Here is a 22,589-nt window from a genome sequence, read left to right on the forward strand (position 1 = left end):
GCTACTTCAACTTTATAAAATGCACACACATGTGTGGGGTGCCTGGGTGGCTCAATTGGTTGAGCATCTGACTACTTGGGCTCAGGACATGATCCCAGGGTCATGGGGTCAAGGCCCACGTGGGGTTCAGCACTGAGTATGACCTGCTTGAGATTCTCTGCCCCCCTTTCCCTCTCTCCCTCAGCCCCACTCCCCCTCTTCCACTCACATGTGCTCTGTCTAAAATAAAAAAGTTAAAAAACACACATGCATGTGGGATTATCGAATGTATTAATAATACTTATAAAATGTTTTGTTGATAGGGCAGTTAAAAAATTGAAGTTCTTTTAACCGTCCCAGATTTGTTATAAAAGTAATGATTTGGATTATTGCTTACAATAGTGTGTATGTGAAATATACTGAAAAGCAAATAAAGCAAAAAAAAAAAGTGTGAGTTTGGGTAATATTAGACAGTAAATTTGTGAAATAACTGTGAACTAACCTTCAATGTTGAGGACTTACAATGTTGTCTTTGTTCCCATTTTTTTCTCTTTAGTTCTTTAGACATCTGTACAGATTTTAATTCCCATGTAAAAGGCAAGAACCAGACAAATGTCATCCTGAACATTTCTAGAAATTGGAGTCTTAATTGCTCTGAGAAAGATTGACCGTCAATACTCTGATCTACCCCCTATCAACTTGACCTCAACTTAACATTTCTCCAAGAGGCAAGTAGATAAAGGTTGTAGGTCTGTGATATATTGCGTACACCGGGCAGCTGCATCTGACAACATTCTCTAAGGAGAAAAGATAGTGTTGGTATCTTTATTTTAGACAGTAGGGTAAACTTTATCTTCTGGGGGGGGGGGGGAGGGACATTGAAAAAGCAATTTCATTAATCAAGAACACTCAGTGGGAGTAAGAAGTATCAATCACTAGATAGTATTCCAGCATAGATTTGTGACTCAATTAGTGGCACAGAGCCTTGCCACCGAGTATAGAAATGTCCCATTTTCTGTAATTAAGGCGGTTATAATACAAGCTGAAAGCAGATATTTTCTAATTCATCCCTCCACCATAACTCTCTCCAGACGAGTGCCCTTCCTTTGTGTTCCCTTAACTTTCTATTTCCACTTTATGGACTCAAAAGATGATCGTTGGTAAGCACAGCAATGCTTTGCCCAACTTTGTCCCTGAAATTAACTTTGAGCTGACTCCTCCCCACTTCTCTCCCCTCCAGCATGCTCTTTTACCTCCACGCGGGACTCTCCACCCCCTAGTGTTTATCTCAGGCCCCGCCCCGCCCCCTGGTTGGCTGTCCGGTGGGAGGCTCGTTCCTTCCCTCGCCATTGGCCGCTCAGGGGGAGGTGCGTTTCCCGGCTCCGGATAGGTCGACATGTCTAACAAACCTCCGAGACAAGTCTAACAACCGCGGTGCACTTGTCATTTCCGGGTAAGATGGCCGCAGTGCGAGTTCTGGGAACCTGGAGCCGGAATGCTGGGCGGCTGGTAAGCGGTTTGGTTTGAGTTGAGTTCAGGAAGGGATAATGTGTCGGGAGTATTCCCGGGGAGGTGTGTTACTTTGTCCTCCGAGTACCACGCGGAAAGGGCACGCGTGACGGAGAGGTAAAAGGATGTATGCTAAATGAAGGGCAGATAAGGTGGTGAGCAGACCGGTCTGGAGACTCACTCCCAGCCTTACCTGGCCATGCTTCTTTCGCCACTCGGTCGCGTTCCAGCTTTGTCTACACCCAGGCTCATCTAGCCTTTCGCCCGTTAGCTTTTATTGAGCACTGTCTAGGTGCTGGGCATTGTGATAGGTGCTGGGGATATGCAGATATATATCATTAAGCATTTATTGGACACCCACTCTGCCAAACACTGACAACACGACCCCTGCCTCAGAGAATTTATAGTCTAGAGGAAGAGACCCATGAAGCAAAGCATAACACCATGGGCCCTTGCCTCCGAGGAGCAGAGGCTTAAGCTTTATTTTGTGGACCTGTATTTCTCTGTTGTGTCTGCGCCACGTATCTTTCCAACCTTTTTATCACCAGAGCTACGACCCACCACCATCTTCCCTGAAGTTCCTCCCTTTCAACAACCCTGTAGCACCAAACACCTAACATCCTAGTAATCATAGTGTTTTATCCTATCTGCGTAGGGTTTTTCTTTCTGGGACTCCTCTTCCCTAAGATCTTACAGTGATCAAACCCCGATTTTACAAAATTTGTCAAGAGCCTGCTGTGTACCAGGTACTGTGCAGCCACTAGGGATGCAAATATGAATACGACTCCTGTGGTCCCAGACTAATTACAGCCTTGTGGTGGAAGACAGAGGAAAGAGAGAGAGAGACACAAACAAGCAATTAACAGCTTGAGAAGTGCTATGATGGGACATTATAGAGTTACAGGAACACATAGGAGGGGGGATGGGGGTCTGAAAGGGGTTCTCAGAGGATACCGTGTAACTTGAAATTTGTACCTTGCTAGGTATTGGCCTCTCTTTTGAGAGTTCTCCTTGTTTGGCTTCTGTAACACCAACTTCCCAATATTTTTCTTCTATATGTTTTCCACTTCATCCCAATCTCCTGTTTTCCTGCCCAAACTTTTAAATATGTATTGGTGTTTCTAAAGGCTCTGACTTTGGCCCTCAGCACTTTTGGCACTTCCTGGACTATTTCAGCCACTTATTTGAATTTAGTTGCCATGTATGTGCTGATGATTCCTAAAGTTCCCCAGTCTTCAAGCCAGCTCTACTCCAGACCCATATATATTTTACTGTCCTGAAAATCTCCAATTGCCTACATATTAAGTATTTTTCAGCTGCAAGTAATAAAAACCCAGCCAATAAATGGGAAATTAAGTATCTATGCATCCCAAAGTTAGATGGAAGCTGGTATTGGTTAAGTGGCTCATATTTATCAAGGTTGTCATTTCAGCAAGTTTGCCCTTTTTCATGGTTACAAGAGAGCTTCTACAACTTCGTACTCAGGGCAGGAAGGAGGAAGGGGTGGTACCATTCAGACTCATTGATCAGGACTATGTTACATGGCCACTGCTAACACCCGGAGTCTTGAAGGAGCTAGCATTTAGCCGCATCACAGTTCTGCCGTAATGCCTCAGTGGCACATCGGATTCTAGGTTCCAGAACTAAACTCCCAGACCTGTTTCTCTTTTGATTCTAGCCTGTAAATCTCCCAAATTTAGTTGTAATTCTCCGCCTTGCCCCCAACTGCTGCTATCCTGGTCCGTCTAGGATAAGGACTAATTGGACTTTCTGCCTCCAATCTGGTGGCTCTCCAACCCATTCTCCGTAGTGTAGCCAGGATGATCTTAAAACGTAAGACACAAATTTGAGAATGTCATTTCCTCACTTGAAACTGCCCTAAGCAGAATGTCCAAAATTTAAAAGACTGTGAGGCAATTTATGATCTGGACCTTTCCAAATCTCTCTGGCTTCGTTTTTGCTGAAACTTACCCATCCCAACTCCCACTCTGACACTTCCCTCACCCTTACCCCATACTAAACTACACTGGAACTATATTGAACTTAAGTTAATTGAGCATACTGCTCTCTCTCGACTCCAGACTCCAGATCTTTGCACGTGTATTTCCTCTGCTTTAAAGACTCTTGCCTTCCTTCCCTATGGCCTCATCTGCTAACACACCTCATCACCTGGATTACTCCTACTCATCCCTTAGATCTTTACTTTCTCCCTCCTTTGTGTTCCTTTAATACTCTATTTCTCCTATTATAACACTATGTCATAATCACCTATGTCCTTGTCTTTATCTTTGAAGGTGTGGACTGTACTTTCCATAAGAGAAGGAATTAACATCTATTTTGTTCTCTAATCTACCTATGCATCATGCATTTGACTCTTGATTAACCTATACTGAATTAACCCTGAATTTTTCTATTTTATCTGTCTTCCTGTAATGAAGCAACTTGAATTCAGGGACTATATTCTGTAGCCTACTTAGCTTTGAATTCCCAAGCCCAGCACAATCCCTGTTTTTGAGAGTGCTCAACAACTGCTCAATAAACAACTATTATTTATTTCCTTACTTGAATCTGCTAAACCTTTGTTTCATCTCCTATTTTTTTTATATTTTGTTTCCAGGAAAAATGTCTTTTTCAGCTTGAAAAACTATTTTTTCTCTTTCTCCCTCCTATTGCTTTTTTATCTTTCCATTCAGCAGCTTCACTAATGTTTTTTAGCCTTCTCTTAATCCATTTAGTTGCTACTTATCGCATAATGCCTGTTGCACTTACGTTGCTTTCTCTTTTTCCACTGTAAATCACTTCAGGAGCCTGTTCTTTCATGCCTCAAATACTATTCTACTTTCTTTTTCCTCTCTTACTTGGCTTTACCTGTTATAATCTAATCAATAAGCTGCAACTAGATTAATTTCTTAGTTCTTTTTCTTCAATAACCTATAGTGTATGAGTTCAAACTCCTTATCCTGACATTTACAGTCATCAGTAATTTGGTCCTTGAGCCACTTACGCTGCTCCCTTTTATAAATTTGGTCAAGCCACTCTGCCCCGGGAGACAAGTTCCTGCGGGAGTTCCTTTCTTTATGCTGTTTCCTCTGCCTTAAAGTGCATTTCTGCTCTTTATTTATTAATACTTATGATGCAAGGTCCACTTCAACTCTTCCTCCAAGAAGCCTTCCTAGGTCAAACCAACTTGAAAAATCAAAACAAAACACAAAAGACTCTATTCTTAAACTTTTCTAACACCTGCTGCCAATACTTATTACAAAAAACAAGAGCATACATGCCCATGCAAGTGTGTGTGTGTGTGTGTGTGTGTGTGTGTGTGTGTGTTGTTTCAGCTAAGTTATAAGTTCAAAGCAGAGATTATTTCTCCCATGTATAACAGTGTGTTACAGTGTGTGATAGAAAGAGCCTCGGCTTTGGAGTCAAATTTACTTGGTTTCAGAGCTGAATTTTGCCATTTGTTTGCTATAGGACCTTGGACAAATCACTTTACCTCTCTGAGCATTCGTTTCTCATGTGTTAAAGAGGGCTAATGTGCCTATTCCAGAAGATAACTATGAGATAAAAGGAAGGTGATGCATTTAAAGACCTGTAAAGTACCCAGCACATAGCAGGCATTCAGTAAACGTTTGGTAGTTTGTCCCTCCTTTGCCTGATTAGTAGTTCTTCAATAAAACTTGTGTTGTTGAAGGTAGGACCTTCTAATAGTCTAATTTTCTTTCAAAGGTTATTTTTAAAAGAACTATTTTTTTAAAATCAAGGTTAACCTGTATAATTCAAAACATCCATTTACTCGCCCCAAATTAAATTTATTTAATTTTGATTTTGTTGTTGACCAAGAGCCACGGTTATGGGAGTTGAAGTAGAAAGTATGGACATAGAAAATGGGGGTTTGGAAAAGAGCATTCTTTCACTATCTGCTATGTTTTAAGCTATCAATTTCAGTTAGGTTTGAATGTTAATTCAATGTTAATTTTAATAAGAATAAAATATAGATATTGTAAAGATTAGTTGCTTTTGGATTAGCTCTTAAAGTAAAACTAAGATGCATGATTTAAGATTATTTGTGTTTTAGGAAGGGGATCTTTAGTTTTTCTTTCCCTTCAGAAATGAGTAGCATCTTGGAAATTAAGGTGAAATATCACATAATAATTTAAATATATTATTCCTATTAGTAAACCAAATATTTGTTTTTATATTATTTGCTGTCAGAAAAAGAACAAAATTCTTATTTATAAATACATATTATAATATGGCTACAATACATAACGTATATGTATTACAAATTAAAAAATTTTAAGGGCTAATCACTAAAATATAAAGTACATGATAATAAAGTAATTTTTTTAAGTAAAAGTAACTCTCTCCTACATTAATAAAAAAATTTAAAATACATGACAATATTCTCAGATACATTAAGGAGGTTAAAAATTTCTATAAATTACATTTAAAAGTGTGATATAGTTAACCAGGTATTAATAACATTGAAATATTAACTTTCAAAATAAAATAGTCTACATTTCAAACACCTAGGTTTTATATCAAGTCAAATAGATTCAGGCACACTTATTTCTATTATATATTGTCATGTATTATTCTAGGATATTCTATAAAATAGTTGCATCTAAAGAGTCATCTATAAATTCCAGTAAGAAAACCTTTCCATACATCACTACATATGTTTTTCAGTGTCTTTAGATACTAAAAGTCAGTTTTGAATTCTTTAAGTTTTATTTTAGGAAGTCTTTACTGACTCAACTGTACTTACAATGTGTTTGTACAGAATATGTTAAAATTTCTTTACTTTTATAAGAAATTTTAGGCAAGGATCATAAGCACATAAATAAATCTGACTCCAGGGATATAATTTTATTAAATAAAAGAACAACAAAATGTTCTTTGGGTTCTGGGGTTTAAATTCCTTTGATTTCCCGAACAGACATACAGTACTTAAAAAATAACCTATCTTAATAAACTTGACTGTCCCTGACACCAGGTTTTGGCCAGTTCAGATTTTGGCCTAGATACTTTCATATTGTTTGTATTTTGATAATGACTGTTCTACCTTTAGAATAAACTTGAAACTGAATATATACTTACAGAGAAAAGCCATCGAGAACATTCATAAAAGCTTTTACTTTTTTGTTTTCTCATCTTTAGATTTGTGTTCGCTACTTTCAACCCTGTAGTAATGTTCATGTTTTGAAGCCACAATATGTGTGTTTCTTTGGTTATCCTTCATTCAAGTATAGTCATCCACATCAGTTGCTGAAAACAACTGCTGGTAAGTATGATCTCAAAATAGCCCATATGAAATAAGGTTTTGTATCTTACCCAGAACTTTTTAAAAAGTAATTGAAGACTTATCAAAGTAAAAAAAAAGTTAACCTTTTCTGTCTAGCCTGAGCCTCCTTGCTCTCCCCGAATCTGTCCTTTTCTTTTTTTTTTTTTTTTTGTGCCCCCTCACCCCTTTCACATCTTTCCCTTAATGCTTGTGTCTTCAAATGTGGGGAATGGATTGTCTTGGGCCACCTGTTCTTTGTCATCTGACTCAGCTAAGTGCAATAGCCAGGTAAATTGTTGACTTAACAGATTGTATCCTTGTATTGTCACTATATTGTTGGTTGGATGGAACACTTACCTCAGTCTGTTGTGTTAAGATTGTGTGATAAAACCAGCCCAAGGTGCTTCTGAGTAGAAAGATCCCTGACTTTTACCATTTAATTACCTTTGTCCCCTTTTTCTACCCTCTGTAAAGAGTTTGAGGCTTTAGGTATTAGATTTGGCAAGTACATTAAAACTTTTTTTTCCTGATGTTCTGTTTAGAACTTTGATAACCCTAGACTTTTGTTGTATCATTAAGCTTTTGACAGATACTTGGTGCCTTAGTCTGTGCTAGCAATGAAAACTGGGGAAATCCAGGAAGATCCAGCCCCTGAGATCAGTCAGTCTTTCCATGCCTTTTACAGATCATCTTTCACAACATCCAAAGATATATAAACCCTATCTTCACCGCTTTTTAAAAATATTTATTTGTTTATTTTATTTTTATTTTTATTATTTTGAGAGAGAGCATGTGCATGCACACACATGTGTCTGGGAGAGGCGTAGGCGGGGGGAAAGGGGAGAGAGAGAGAGAGAAAGAGACAGAGACAGAGACAGAGAGAGAATCTTAAGCAGGCTTCACACCCAGTATGGAGCCCAACAAGGGGCTTGATCTCACAACCCTGAGGTCATGACCTAAGCCGAAATCAAGAGTCAGACGCTCAACCAACTGAGCCATCCAGGCTCAGATTTTTATTTTAAAAGTTGATCTTTTGTCTTCTCAGAGAAGATAGAAGCCATTCAAGTGGAAACTCCTACTAGCTGTGTAACTTTAAGCAAGTTACTTAATTTCTTTCTATTTCATCATTTGTAATATGGGATTAATCATAGTATCTAAATCATTGTATTGTTGCGAGAATAAATCCATTTAACACAGATATTTATTGATCACCTACTATCTGCCAAGGCACTGTTTTGGTGCTCTGGATATATATTCTTTTCCTATATCCCCTCACTAAATGAATATTCAAGCTAGAAACCTGAAGTCTTCCTGATTCCTGTTTCATATCAAATTGGTTACCTAAATCTATTAATTTTACATCTTACATGATTTTTAAATTTGTCTTCTCTTTTTTAGACAGCTTTGAAAATATATAAATATATTAAGTTCCATACTTCAGTTTCTTACCTGTAGTAGCCTCCTAACTGCTTTGTCTGTCACTCCTTCCCAACCCCATCCACCACATTCCTGCCAGAGAGATTTGTTTCCAAAATTATAGATCTCAGGTTACAGATCTGAAATTGCAGATGGTATGCCCTATTGATTTATTATGCCTGAATAATAACCCTGTCTACAACTTCGTGGCTTAAAGCAACAGTGAGTTATGATTTCTCAGTATTCTCAGGGTTACCTGGGTGCTTCCTCTGCTGGTTTCACTGAACTCACTAATATGGCTGTCTTCAGCTGGAGAATCATCTGGGCTGGAAGGTCTAAGATGGTCTCACATACATGTCTGACAGTGGTGCTGGTTTTCAGGTGGGGCCTGTCATTTCTTCTCCATATAGCCTTTCATCCTCCAGTAGACTAGAAGGCTTCCTTACTCAGGGATCTCAAGGCAATATTCCAAGAGGGAGAAGGTAGAAGATGCTGCGAGGTCCTTTGAGGTCTAGGCTCCAGAATTTGTACAACTTCATTTCTGCTATATTCTATTGTCCAAGCAAGTGACAGGCCAGCATAGATTTAAGTTGTGGTGAATCAGACTTTATGTCTTATGGGAGCAGCTGCAAAAAATTTATGACCATATTTTACTTACAACTGGCTCCTGATTACCTTTAGGATAAATTCCAGACACCTCACCTTGGCATGGCAAAGAAAGTCTTTTTTTTTTCTTTAAGTTTATTTATTTATTTTGAGAGAGACAGTGCATGTGTGAGCAGGGGAGGGGCAGAGGAGAGAGATCTCACAAACCGTGAGATCATGACCTGAGCTGAAATAACGAGTCAGATGCTTAACTAAATGAGCCATCCAGGCACCACGAAGAAAGTCTTTTAAATCTGGACTGACTTCTTGCCACATATACTATCTTCAGCCATATGGAGCTGTGTGTTATTCCCTAACCATACTGTGCACTATATTTCCATGTTCTTCTTGCTCATGTTGTTCCTTGCATAATATTGTTTTGTATAGAAGTACCATAGTATATTTACTTGTCATTTTTTGGTGACTTAGATTGATATTCCAAGTCTTCATTTTAACTCTATGAAAGCTATTATTGAGCATAAATCTTTTTGTACCTATCTTAATTGTTTCCTCATGGGGGAAAAAGTCTTAAAAGCAGAATTGCTTATTGAGTCAAAGAGAAGGACTTTCCTTTTTTTGATGTTTATTTATTTTTGAGAGATGGGGGGTAGGTGGGGGAGGAGGGGCAGAGAGGGAGGGAGACACAGAATCTGAAGCAGGCTCCAAGCTCTGAGCTGTCAGCAGAGAGACTAATGCAGGGCTTGAACTTGTGAACCGTGAGATCATGACCTGAGTCCAATTTGGACACTTAACCAACTGAGCCATCCAGGCGCCCCCTCTTTTTTTTTTTTTCTTTAAGCTTTTGATACTTAACACCAAACTATTTTTTCAGAGAGGTTCCAGTTTATACTATGAGCAGCAGGCTGTGAGAGGACCCAACTTACTAGATAGAGAGGAAACAAGAGGTACCTAATACCTCTATATCAGAAATGTATTTGTATTTCTTAACCATTAACTGACTCCTCATATTTATTGAAGAAAGTTTTACTACTTTAATCAGCTTGTTGTGTGTTTTATAAGCAATTTTAATTAACAGCAGTCTGAAGATAGAGGAGCACTTTTTAAAAAAGATTTTTTAATGTTTACTTATATTTGAGAGAGAGACAGAGTGCGAGTGGGGCGGGGCAAAGAGCGACAGAGACAGAATCTGAAGCAGGCTCCAGGCTCTGAGCTGTCAGCACAGAGCTTGACACAGGGCTCCAACTCATGACCTATGAGATCATGACCTGAGCCAGAGTCAGAGCCAGAGGCTTAACTGACTGAGCCCCCCAGGTGCCCCCTAGAGGAGCACTCTGGAATCTATTCAGAGTCACGTGTTACCGTGGAAAAGAGAGGAACATAGGTTGTTGACCAGAAATACTTTCTCTTGGGAATAATTACCATAAAGTATCATTTGTATCTAATTGTTACACAAGTGGGGGGTAGAAATTCAAAAAGGGGTGAAAAATGGAAAGAGGACTGAAATTTAATGATAAGTTGGCAGAACATGGTGGACAGAGAAATTTTTCATCAGGTTTTCTAGATGTGTATGCCTGATCGTTAGCCACTAAAAATGAGAATAGTTATATGAAGTCAGAAGAGATCTAAGAGTGGGACACTAGTGATTATTACAGTTCAATAACAGAAAACAAGGCTATCCAGCTAGTTGGGCCTTCTATACCCTTGTAAAGGAACATTATTTTGGAAGTTGGAAAATGTAAGTGCTGTGACAATATCAGTAGGTCTGTGATACTGAATAATTTATTTAAATCTTTGATGGTTATGAATGACAATTACGCTTTTAAAAATTATGAAACACTTTTTTATCTGTGAAATGCAATGGTTTCTGCTTCTGCTTGAGAATATTTTCTAATTTTAGCTATAAAAGCATCTATTAGAAGTATATTACATATTTAATGAGATCATTTTTCATTTTTCTTTGAAGCACTGCAGGGACAAGTTGTTCAATTCAAACTCTCAGACATTGGAGAAGGGATTAGAGAAGTAACTATTAAAGAATGGTAAGTTATTCTGAAAAAAATTTTCAGTCAATGTAAAAATAATGTGTGCCAAAATAAGTGGGAGTTGTTTAACTTGAGAAACTTCTTTCTTAACGATTTTTTTTTCTTTTTTAAAGCAGTAAGGTAGTTTGTATTGCTAATATGTTGTTAACACAATTCATCATACATCAGGATATTTTATTTGATGTAATTTATTAAGAATTATTTTTTCTTTTTTTTCTTTATTTTTTCTTTTTTTTTTTTTTTTAAGTTTATTTATTTTTGACAGAGACAGAGTGTGAGCATGAGCTGGGGAGGGGCAGAGAGAGAGGGAGACACAGAATCCGAAGCAGGCTCCAGGCTCCAAGCTATCAGCACAGAGCCTGATGTGGGGCTCGAACTCACGAACTGTGAGATCATGACCTGGGCCAAAGTTGGACGCTTAACTGACTGAGCCACCCAGATGCCCCTGTTTTTTCTTCTTTTAAAAAACTTTTTCACTGCCCACTCATCACTTCAGCTAAAAAAGACAATTAAAAAAAAAAAATTTTTTTTTTAATGTTTATTTATTTTGAGAGAGAGAGATAGAGTGTGAGCAGGGGAGGGATAGAGAGAGAGGGAGACACAGAATCCAGAGCAAGCTCCAGGCTCTGAGATGTCATCACAGAGCCTGATGTGGGGCTTGAACCCAGGGACAGTGAGATCATAACCTGAGCCAAAGTCAGACGCTTAACTGAGCAACCCAGGCGCCCCATCAGCTAAAAAAGAGAAATTAACCTATAACAGATATTAACTTGATTATGACCAGGTGTTTTGAATGGCGTTTGTGTATGAACTTATTATTAATTTGCAGACTATTTTAAAATCATAATATAAGCTAAGCTCTCCTTCCTGTACTGGAAATGACCTCAGTAAGAATGCAAAGTACATTTGATTCACCATTCTCTGACAGTTTGCCTATATTTTTAGAATAGATTCAAATTTAATACCAAAAAGTATTAATCAAAAAGTAGTTTTGGGGGGCACCTGGGTGGCTTAATCCGTTAAGCATTCACCTTCAGATCAGGTCATGATCTCACAGTTTGTGAGTTCAAGCCCCACATTGGGCTCTGTGCTGACAGCTTGGAGCCTGGAGCCTGCTTTAGATACTGTGTCTCCCTCTCTCTCTGCCCCTCTGCACTCACACTCTTTCTCAAAAAATAAACATTAAAAAAAGTTGTTTTTAAATAATTTTTGAAAAGGCTAAAGATTTTTCAGAAAAAGGCTTGAAACAGAAGTAAAAATCCTCTACTGCCTTAGTCCTCCTTCTGCCTCTTTACCTTCTTTCACTTTTTAGAAAAAAAGAAACACTTCTTGGTAGGGAACGGATTTTTAAAGGTATCTAGAAGTAGCAGTTAAGATGAATAGATAGTCTCTCACCATAGTCTTATACTATTGAAGATCCCCTTAAGAATCTGATTCAGCCACCTGAACATTCTTTCTCTGTAGCTCTCCCTATTATTGCTTTGTAAATTACAAAAGGAGAAGAGCATAACTGTGCCTTACAGTTATGTCTCTAGTGGCACTGTGAGATTTAGGAAATGCCAATGGACCTCGAATCAGAAGAGCCCAACTCTGAAACTTATTAGCCATCTTGCCTGGGACTTACTTTGTTTTTGCTGAGCCATTGATTCTTAATGTGTAAAATGGGAGTAATGGTACTTACTCTGCCATCTGGCAAGGGTTCTTGAAAGAATCAAATAATGCAATGTATAGAAAGTACCTTTAAAATCTGCGAAGTGGGGCGCCTGGGTGGCGCAGTCGGTTAAGCGTCCGGCTTCAGCCGGGTCACGATCTCGCGGTCCGTGAGTTCAAGCCCCACGTCGGGCTCTGGGCTGATGGCTCAGAGCCTGGAGCCTGTTTCCGATTCTGTGTCTCCCTCTCTCTCTGCCCCTCCCCCGTTCATGCTCTGTCTCTCTCTGTCCCAAAAATAAATAAACGTTGAAAAAAAAAAATTTAAAAAAAAAAATAATAAAATAAAAATAAAATCTGCGAAGTGTTATGTACATTTAAGTTACTGATATGTTCTAAGACCAAGACTAGTCTTTGTAGATTGTAGATATTTTTTCACATTTCTTAATTTCTACCTCTTATTAAATCTCTAGAGTTATTTACTTGAAATAAGGTTTTAGGGTTTTGGAAACGGAGATAATTTCACTCCTCATGAAAATTAATAGTTCATTAAATTAAAAACACATATTTGACTAAAGTTTTTCAGACTATTCCTTTTTTTTTTTAAGTTTATTCCTTTATTTTGAGAGAGAGAGCACGTGCACAAGTGGGGAAGGGGCAGAGAGAGAGATGGGGAGAGAGAGAATCCTAGGCTGGCTTTGCACTGTGAGCTCAGAGCCCAATGTAGGGCTCTAACTCATGAACCATGAGATCATGACCTGGGCCGAAGTTGGATGCTTAACCAACTGAGCCACCCAGGCACCTCTACAAGTTCTTTAAGAAATATTAACAGCTGTCTTGAATTCTGTGTGCTTTTTCTCTAGCTTAATATCTATAAACCTTGGGGCACCTGGGTGGCTCAGTCAGTTAAGCATCCAACTTCGGCTCAGGTCATGATCTCATGGTTCATGGCTCTATGCCCCGTGTCAGGCTCTATGCTGACACCTCAGAGCCTGGAGCCTGCTCCAGATTCTGTGTCTCCCTCTCTCTCTGCTGCTCCCCTGCTTGCACTCTGTCTCTCTCTTCCTCAAAATAAACATTAAAAAAAAATTTTTTTTTAATCTATAAATCTCAACTCAAGGGAAAAAATCTATATTTTAATGCAGTTTGTAAAATGCTAAAAAGCAGAATTCTGTGCCACACACAGAGAATAGAAATTTGAATATATAGGAAGCATGATTTAATAGAAGGATGTGTTTATATAAGTGGCACTAAAACCTTATGTTTTCTTAGAACTTGTAGGAGCAAATATATGGATAAAGAAGAAAAACACTTCAATTTCATAAAGTTTTTGACAAACTTCCACAACAAAAGTTTGGATTATATATGTGCTATCATCCTAAAGTCAATTTAGTCTGATATTAATACAACTAATTTAGTCTGATATTAATACAGCCATTCCCAGCTCTCTTTTGGTTAATGTTTCCATGATTTTTTTTAGCGTGTGTGTTTGTGTGGTATGTGTGTTTTGTGTATGTTGTGAATGTGTGGTGTTACTGTGTGATGTGTGTGTGTTAAATGTGTGATCTTTATGTGACAATAATGTGGTATATGTCTTGAGTTGGTATGTGGCTTATGCATTTTGTGAGTGTTGTGTGTGTGGAGTGTGTTAGTATGTGTAATGTGTATGGTGTGTGTGTTGGGTATGTATGAAGTGTTTTTTTGTGTGTGGTGGTGTATGCAGGGTGTGAGTGTTGTAAGTGCAGTATTTGTGTTTGTGTCTACTCTACGTGTGGTATATGTGTGGTGTGTGTGTTGGGTATGTTTTATGTGTGACTGTGTGGTGTGTATGCCTGGTGTGTAGGTAATATATTTATGTGTGAAATGTGTGTCTATGGTATTACATGTGTGGTGTGTGTGTTGTATGAGTGTTGTGTGTTTCTTGTGTGTTGGTTATATGTATGCTGTACGTTAGTGAGATACATGTGTTTGTGTCTTTTGTGTGTGTTGTGTGGTTGTTTGTGTAGTATGAGTGGTATATGGGTAGGGCATGTGTAATGTGAGTTTGGTGTCTGGTGGTGTGTGTGTAATATATGTGTGGTAAGTGTATATGGTGTAAGTATGGTGATATGTGTTGGGTATATGCTGTTTCTTTTTTCTTTTTTTTTAAATTTTTATTCTAATTCCAGTTAACATGCAGTGTCATGTTAGTTTTAGTTTCAGGTGTGCAAAATAGTGATTCAAAATTACATCTCTCACCTGGTGCTCATCAGGACGAATGCACTCCTTAATCCCTGTCACCTGTTTAACTGATCCCTCCACCCACCCCCATCTCTGGTAACTATCATATTGTTCTCTGTAATTAAGCGTCTCTTGGCTTGTGCCTCTGTCTTCCCCCCCCCCTTTGCTTATTTGTTTTGTTTCTTAAATTCCACATATGAGCGAAATCATATGGAATTTGTCTTTCTCTGACTGAGTTATTTCACTTAGCATTATACTTTCTAGCTACATCCATGTTGTTGTAAAAGGCAAGATTTCATTCTTTTTTATGGCTGAATAATATTCCATTATATGTATATACCACAGCATCTTTATTCAATAATCGATGGACACTTGGGCTGCTTCCATATCTTGACTGTTATAAATAGTGCTGCTATAAACATAGGGGTGTATGTATCCCTTTGAATTAGTGTTTTTGTATCCTTTGGGTAAATACCCAATAGTGCGATTGCTGGATAGTAGGGATTCCTATTTTTAACTTTTTGAGGAGACTCCATACTGTTTTCCTCATTGGCTGCACCAGTTTGCATTCCCACCAACAGTGCACAAAGGTTCTTTTTTCTCCAATCCTCACCAGCACCTGTTTTTTCTTGTGTTGTTGATTTTAGCCATCCTGATAGGTGTGAGGTGATATTGCATTGTAGTTTTGATTTGTGTATCCCTGATGGTAGGTGTTGACGAGCATCTTATCATGTGTCTGTTGGCCATCTGGATGTCTTTGAGAAATGTCTGTTCATGTCTTCTGCCCATTTTTTAATTGAATTATTTGTTTTTTAGGTTTTGAGTTTTATAAGTTCTTTATACATTTTGGATACTAACCCTTTATTGCATATGTCATTTACAAATATCCTCTCCCATTCAGTATGTTGTCTTTTAGTTTTGTTGGTTTTTTCCTTCACTATGCAGAAAGCTTTTTATTTGGATGTAGTACCGATAGTTTACTTTTGTTTCCCTTGCCTCAGGAGACATATCTAGAAAGAAGTTGCTATGGCCTATGTTAAAGAAATAACTGCCTGTGTTCTCTTCTAGGATTTTTATGGTTTCAGGCCTCACATTTTGGTCTTTAATCCATTTTGAGTTTGTTTTTCTGTATAGTGTAAGAAAGTGGTCCAGTTTCCTTCTTTTGCATATACCTGTCCAGTGTTCCTAATACCATTTGTTGAAGCAACTGTCTTTTTCCCATTGGATATTCTTTCCTGCTTTGTGAAAGATTAATTGACCACATAATTGTGAATTAATTTCTGGATTATCTGATCTGTTCTATTGATCTATGTGTCTATTTTTGTGCCGGTTGCCATATTGTTTTGGTTACTGCAGCTTTGTAATATAACTTGAAGTCTGGAATTTTGATCCCTACAGCTTTGCTTTTCTTTTTCAAGATTGTTTTGGCTATTCAGGGTCTTTTGTGGTTCCGTACAAATTTTAGGATTATTTGTTCTACTCCTGTGAAAAATGATGTTGGTATTTTGATAGGGATTGCATTAAATATATAGATTGCTTTGAGTTGTGTAGACATTTTAATAATATTCTTCTAATCCATGAGCATGGAATGTCTTCCCATTTCTTTGTACCATCTTCAGTTTCTTTCATCAGTGTTTTATAGTTTTCAGAGTACAGGTCTTTCACCTCTTTGGTTAGGTTTATTCCTAAATATCTTATTATTTTTGGTGCAATTGTAAATGAGATTGTTTTCCTAATTTCTCTTTTTGCTGCTTCATTAGTGATGTAGAGCAATGGAACAGATTTCTGTACATTGATTTTGTATCCTATAACTTTACTGAATTCGTTCTTTAATTCTGGCAGTTTTTTGATAGCGTCTTGGATTTTCTATATATACTATTATGTTATCTGCAAATAGTGTAAGTTTTACTTCTTCCTTACCAACTGGGAGACTCCTTATTTCTCTCTCTCTCCTCTCTTTTTTTTTTTTTTTTTTTTTTTTTTTTTGTCTGATTGCTCTGGCTAGGACTTCCAGTACTATGTTAAATAAAAGTGGTGAGAGTGAACATCCTTATCTTATTCCTGTCTTTAGGGAAAAGCTCTCAGTGTTTCCTTATTAAGGATTATGTTAGCTGTGGGTTTTTCCATATATGGCCTTTATTATGTTGAGGTATGTTCCCTCTAGATCTGCTTTGTTGAGGGTTTTTATCATGAATGGATATTGTACTTTGTCCGATGCTTTTTCTTTCTTTTTTTTTTTTTTTTAATTTTTTTTTTCAACGTTCATTTATTTTTGGGACAGAGAGAGACAGAGCATGAACGGGGGAGGGGCAGAGAGAGAGGGAGACACAGAATCGGAAACAGGCTCCAGGCTCTGAGCCATCAGCCCAGAGCCTGACGCGGGGCTCGAACTCACGGACCGCGAGATCGTGACCCGGCTGAAGTCGGACGCTTAACCGACTGTGCCACCCAGGCGCCCCTGTCAGATGCTTTTTCTATGTCTATTGAAATGATCATATGGTTCTTATCTTTTCTCTTATTGATGTGATGTATCATGTTGATTGATTTGTAAATATTGAGCCACCATGGCAACCCAAGAATAAATCCCTCTGGATTGTGTGAGTGATTTTTTTAAAAAAGTATTGTTAGATTTGGTTTGCTAGTATTTTGTTGAGCATTTTTGCATATATGTTCATCAGGGATATTGGCCTGTACTTCTCTTTTTTAGTGGAGTCTTTATCTGGTTTTGGTATCAAGGTAATGCTGGCCTCATAGAAGGAGTTTAGAAGTTTTCCTTCCTTTTCTATTTTTTGGAATAGTTTGAGAAGAATAGGTATTGACTTTTCTTTAAGTGTTTGGCAGAATTTGCCTGTGAAGCCATGTGGTCCTGGACTTTTGTTTTTTCACTACTGATCCAATTTCTTTGCTGGTTGTCGAAGTTTTCTATTTCTTCCTATTTCAGTTTTGGTAGTTTATATGTTTCTAGGAATTTATCCATTTCTTCCAGATTGCCCCAATTTGTTGGCAGATGTTTTTTTTATAATGTTCTCTTATAATTGTTTGTATTTTTGTGGTGTTGGTTGTTATCTCTCCTGTCTCATTTATTTGAGTCCTTTCTCTTTTTTTTTCTTGAAAAGTCTGACTGGAGGTTTATCAATTTTATTGGTTTTTCTAAAGAATCAGGTCCTGGTTTCATTGATCTGTTCTAGTGGATTTTTTTTTTTTTTCAGTTTCTATACCATTTTTTTTTCCTCTAATATATATCATTTCCTTCCCTCTGCTGGTTTTAGGTTTTGTTTGTTGTTCTTTTTCTAGCTCCTATCGGTCTAAGATTAGATCATTTATTTGAGATTTTTCTTGCTTCTTGATGTAGATCTGTATTGCTATAAACTTCCCTCTTGGAACTGCTTTTGCTGCATCCCAAAGGCTTGGACCTTGTGTTTTCCTTTTCATTTATTTCCATGTACTTTGTAAATTTCTTCCTTTATTTCCTGTTTGACCCATTCATGTTATTTAATCTCCATGTATTTGTGGTCATTCCATACTTTTTCTTGTGGTTGACTTCTAGTTTCATAGCATTGTGATCAGAAATGATGCATAGTATGACTTCAGTCTTGAATTTGTCAAGACTTGTTTTGTGGACTAATATGTTATCTATTCTGGAGAATGTTCTCTGTGCACTTGGAAAGAATGTGTATTCTGCTGTTTTAGGATGGAATGTTCTGAATATATCTGTGAAATACAGCAGTCCAAAGCATCAATGAAAGCCATTGTTTCCCTACTGATTTTCTGTATAGATGATCTGTCCATTGATATAAACGGGATGTTAAAGTCCCCTACTATTATTTTATTATTATTGATTAGTTTATGTTTGTTATTAACTGTTTTATGTATTTCGGTGCTTTCATGTTGGGTGCATAAATATTTACAGTTGTTCTATCTTCTTGTTAAATTGTTCCCTTTCTTATTATGTGATTTCCTTCTTTGTCTCTTGTTACAGCCTTTGTTTTAAAGTCTATTTTGTCTGATATAAGTATTGCTACTCCAGCCTTCTCTTGACATGCATTTGCATGATAGATGTTTCCGCATCCCCACTTTCAACCTGCAGGTGTCTTTAGGTCTAAAATGCATCTCTTGTAGGCAGGAGGATATAGATGAGTCTTGTTTTTTTATCCATTCTTTCACCCTGTGTCTTTTGATTAGCATATGTAGCCCACTTAACATTCAAAGTAATTATTGATAGATGTGTTTTTCATCATTTTATTATGTTTTGTGGTTGTTTCTGAAAATTTTCCCTGAACCTTTCTTGTCTTTCTTTCATTGTTTGCTGGTTTTCTTTAGTGATATATTTGGATTTCTTTCTCTTTATCGTTTGCATATTTATTAGTGGTTTTTGATTTGTTATTACCGTTAGGTTTGTATATAACATTTTCTGTGTATAGCAGTCTATATTAAATTAATGGTCATTCGAACACATCCTTCTCTCCTCTGCATGTTTTAAATATATGGTGTCATATTTTACAGCCTTTTATTTTGTGAATTCCTTGACTGATTTTTTTTTATAGAAATATTCATTTTTACTGCTTTTGTGTTTCCTGCCTTTATACTGTCACTCTCAGTCTCTCCTTTCCATTCAAAGAGACCCTTTAATTTTTCTTGCAGGGATGCTTTAGTGGTCATGAACTTGTTTAGTTTTTGTTTGTTTGAAAAACTCCTTATCTCTCCTTCTATTCTGAATGATAGGCTTGTTGGATAGAGTGTTCTTGGCTGCAGATTTTTCCCATTCTGTACTTTGAATATACCATGCCACTCTCTTCCGGCTTGGAACTTTCTGCTGGAAAATCCCTTAATAACCTTATGTATTTTCCCTTATATGTTACTATCTTTTGTCTTGCTGCTTTTAAATTTTCTTTATCACTATATTGTTGCCAGTTTGATTACAATATGTCTTGGTATGGATCTGCTTTCGTCTATTTTGATGGCGGTTCTCTGTGCCTTCTGGATCTGGATATCTGTTTCCATCCCCAGATTAGAGAATTTTTCAGATATTATTTCTCCAAATAAATTTTTTGCCCCCTTTTCTCTCTTCTTCTGGCACTCCTATAATATGAATGTTATTATGTTTGATGGAGTCATTGATTTCCCTAAGTCTGTTGTCATTTTGTATAATTCTTTTTTCACTCTTTGTTCAGCTTGATTACTTTCCATTACTGTGTCTTCTAGATCATTAATTCATTTTTCCGCTTCTTCCAGCCTGCTGTACATTGCACTAAATGTATATCTAATCTTGCTCTTTATCTCTGACTGGTTCTTTTTATTTCTTTTCTCAAATCCAATGAATATTTTTATGATTATTGCTTGAAACACTCCATCAGGCATGTTACTTGTATCTCTTTTGCTTAGATCTCTAGCCATGGCTTTTTTCCGGCTCTTTCCTTTGGGTCAGATTTCTCTGTCTTCACATGTTGTTTAAGTCTCTGTGCCTGTTTCTTTGTGTTAGGAAAGTCAGCTACATCTCCTGTTCTTGAGGGTAATGGCCTTATGAAGAAGAGGTCCTGTAGTGACCTACCATGTAGTGTCCCCTCTTCCACAGGGCCTAGTGCTTCTGGGGTTTCTTCAATGTGTATGGAATGTTCTCTGCTGTTCTTTTCTGGCCACTTTATCCTTCAGGCTAATTGTCTGCCGAGACTCTGTTTGACTGTTGTGGGCAGACTTTGGTCCCTGGCCTGACTGTGGTATGTTTTAATTAGGTGTGCTCTGGTCTGCTTGTGAAATGACACCTGTTGCCACCACTGCTGGAACTGAGGCTTTGCAAAACTCCCAAATTGGGACACACAGTGGTGGTAGGGGTTTGGGCCAGTTTTCTGGGGGGTGGGTCCCACTGTGCTGGGACTGAGGCAAGCATGACAAAGAAGGGTGGTTCCATTGGAGCGTGGAGTAGGAGATGTGGGACTTGCTGTAAGTAAGCTAAGTTATGAGTGTCAGCACTGCTCTGCCTCCTGCAGGTGGTCTTGTGCTTTTGCTGGGTGGAGGTAGGGATGGCACCGTCAATTCCTTTGTTTCTGGAGGGTTCTATATGTGAATGCTGCCTCTCTGGGACATACTCTGAGATGACCAAATAACCTCCCCACCTTGTGACCCAAGTGCTCTTGAGATCACTGTTTCCATGCTGTATTTCTGCAGGCTGCTTGCTCTGCCTTCTCTCTAACAGCAGCCCCAATGCCTTCAGACTCTGTCTGAGCCAAGCCTGCTGACCTTTAAAGCTCTAGGCTTTACGCCCCTCTGGTTGCAGGAACTACCAAAATTCAGCCCATCTCGCTTTCCAAACCAATTGCTATGGGAATCAGTTTTATCCATGCACTCCCCTGTGTGCTAATCTGTCTCTCACCCTTCTCTGCCACTGTGGCTCCCTCCTTCCTGGAATGGCTGATCTATTTCTCTCCCAACCCTTGACTCTACACATCCTACCTTCATCGATGTGGCCTCTTCTCTACCTGTAAGTTATGGAGTTTGTTCTGTCAGTCTTCAGATTGATTTCTGGGGTATTTAGGATGATTTAATAGTTATCTAATTGTATTTGTGGGACAAGGTGAGCCTAGGGTGTCCCTGCTCCACCACCATCTTCCCCTCCTGCATGATATTTTTTTGTGTGTCCTTTTACTTTCAACTTATTTGTGTCTCTTGTAGATGGCATATGGTGAAATCATCTTTTGAAATCCATTTTTCCAATTTATGCCTTTTATTGGCATGTTTAAGCCACTTACATATAATGTAATTATGGATAAGGTAAGATTCACATCTGCCATTTGCTGTTTGTTTTCTATATGTTTTATGTGCTTTTTCTTTATGTATTTCTCCATTACTGCCTTCATTTGTGATAAATCGATATTTTTACTGTACCATTTTAATTTCCTTGTTTCTTTTACTATATATAATTTTTAGTTACTTTCCTAGTGGTTGCCCTGTGGCTTAATAAAAAACAATGTAGGGGTGCCTGGGTGGTGCAGTTGGTTAAGTGTCTGACTTCGGCTCAGGTCATGATCTTACCATTTATGGGTTTGAGCCCCGCGTCGGGCTCTGTGCTGACAGCTCAGAGCCTGGAGCCTGCTTCAGATTCTGTGTCTTCCTCTCTCTCTGCTCCTCCTCTGTCTCTGTCTCTCAAAAATGAATAAACATTAAAAAAAAATTTTTTTAAACAATGTAATTTGGGTTAATACCAACTTAGTTTAAATAGTGCATTAAAAACATTGCTCCAATATAGATTTTTCCTTCTCCCCTCCCTTTTGCTATTAGTGTCTTATGTATTATGTATTTAAACATTATAAGCCCATCAATAATTTTTTTTAATTTATATTTTAGTTAACATACAGTGCAATATTGACTTCAGGAGTAGAATTCAGTGATTCATCACTTACATACAACACCCAGTGCTCATTACAACAAGTGCCCTTCTTGGTACACATAACCCATCTAGCACATCTCCCACCCACCTCCCTCCATCAACCCTTAGTTTGTTATCTATCAGTAAGAGTCTCCCTTTCTTTTCTCCCTCCACCCCCTGCCTTCCCAAATGTTCTTCTGTTCTGTTTCTTGAATTACAAATATGAGTGAAATCATAGGATATTTGTCTTTCTCTGATTGACTTATTTCTCTTAGCATAATACATTCTAGCTCCATCCATGACATTGCAAATGGCAAGATTTCACTTTTTTGATGACTGATATTCAGTTGTATATATTTGGGCTCTCTCCATAGTTTGGCTATTGCTGATAATGCTGCTATAAATATTAGGGTGCGTGTACCCCTTCAAATCTGTATCTTTGTATCCTTTGGGTAAATACCTAATAGTGCAATTGCTGGATCATAGGATAGTTCTATTTTTAGTTTCTTGAGGAATATCCATAGTG

The 22,589-nt window shown here is 37.9% G+C and overlaps 1 protein-coding gene across 2 annotated transcripts in view; it reads left to right on the forward strand.

Moving 5' to 3' along the window:
- Positions 1-1,391: 1,391 nt before the first annotated feature.
- The window catches only part of DBT (dihydrolipoamide branched chain transacylase E2), a 53,259-nt gene continuing 32,061 nt past the window's right edge, over positions 1,392-22,589 (forward strand). The window contains exons 1-3 of one of the 2 annotated variants that reach the window (XM_047871795.1): positions 1,392-1,488; positions 6,649-6,772; positions 10,758-10,833. In XM_047871795.1, coding sequence (XP_047727751.1) covers positions 1,438-1,488; positions 6,649-6,772; positions 10,758-10,833 — 251 coding nt within the window. In that variant the 5' untranslated portion in view covers positions 1,392-1,437. Of the gene's footprint in view, positions 1,489-6,648; positions 6,773-10,757; positions 10,834-22,589 lie in introns of those variants that run through there. The other variant, XM_047871797.1, reaches the window with a different exon arrangement.

The sequence above is a fragment of the Prionailurus viverrinus genome, chromosome C1, assembly GCF_022837055.1.
Source record: "Prionailurus viverrinus isolate Anna chromosome C1, UM_Priviv_1.0, whole genome shotgun sequence".
Classification (NCBI taxonomy): Eukaryota; Metazoa; Chordata; class Mammalia; order Carnivora; family Felidae; genus Prionailurus; species Prionailurus viverrinus.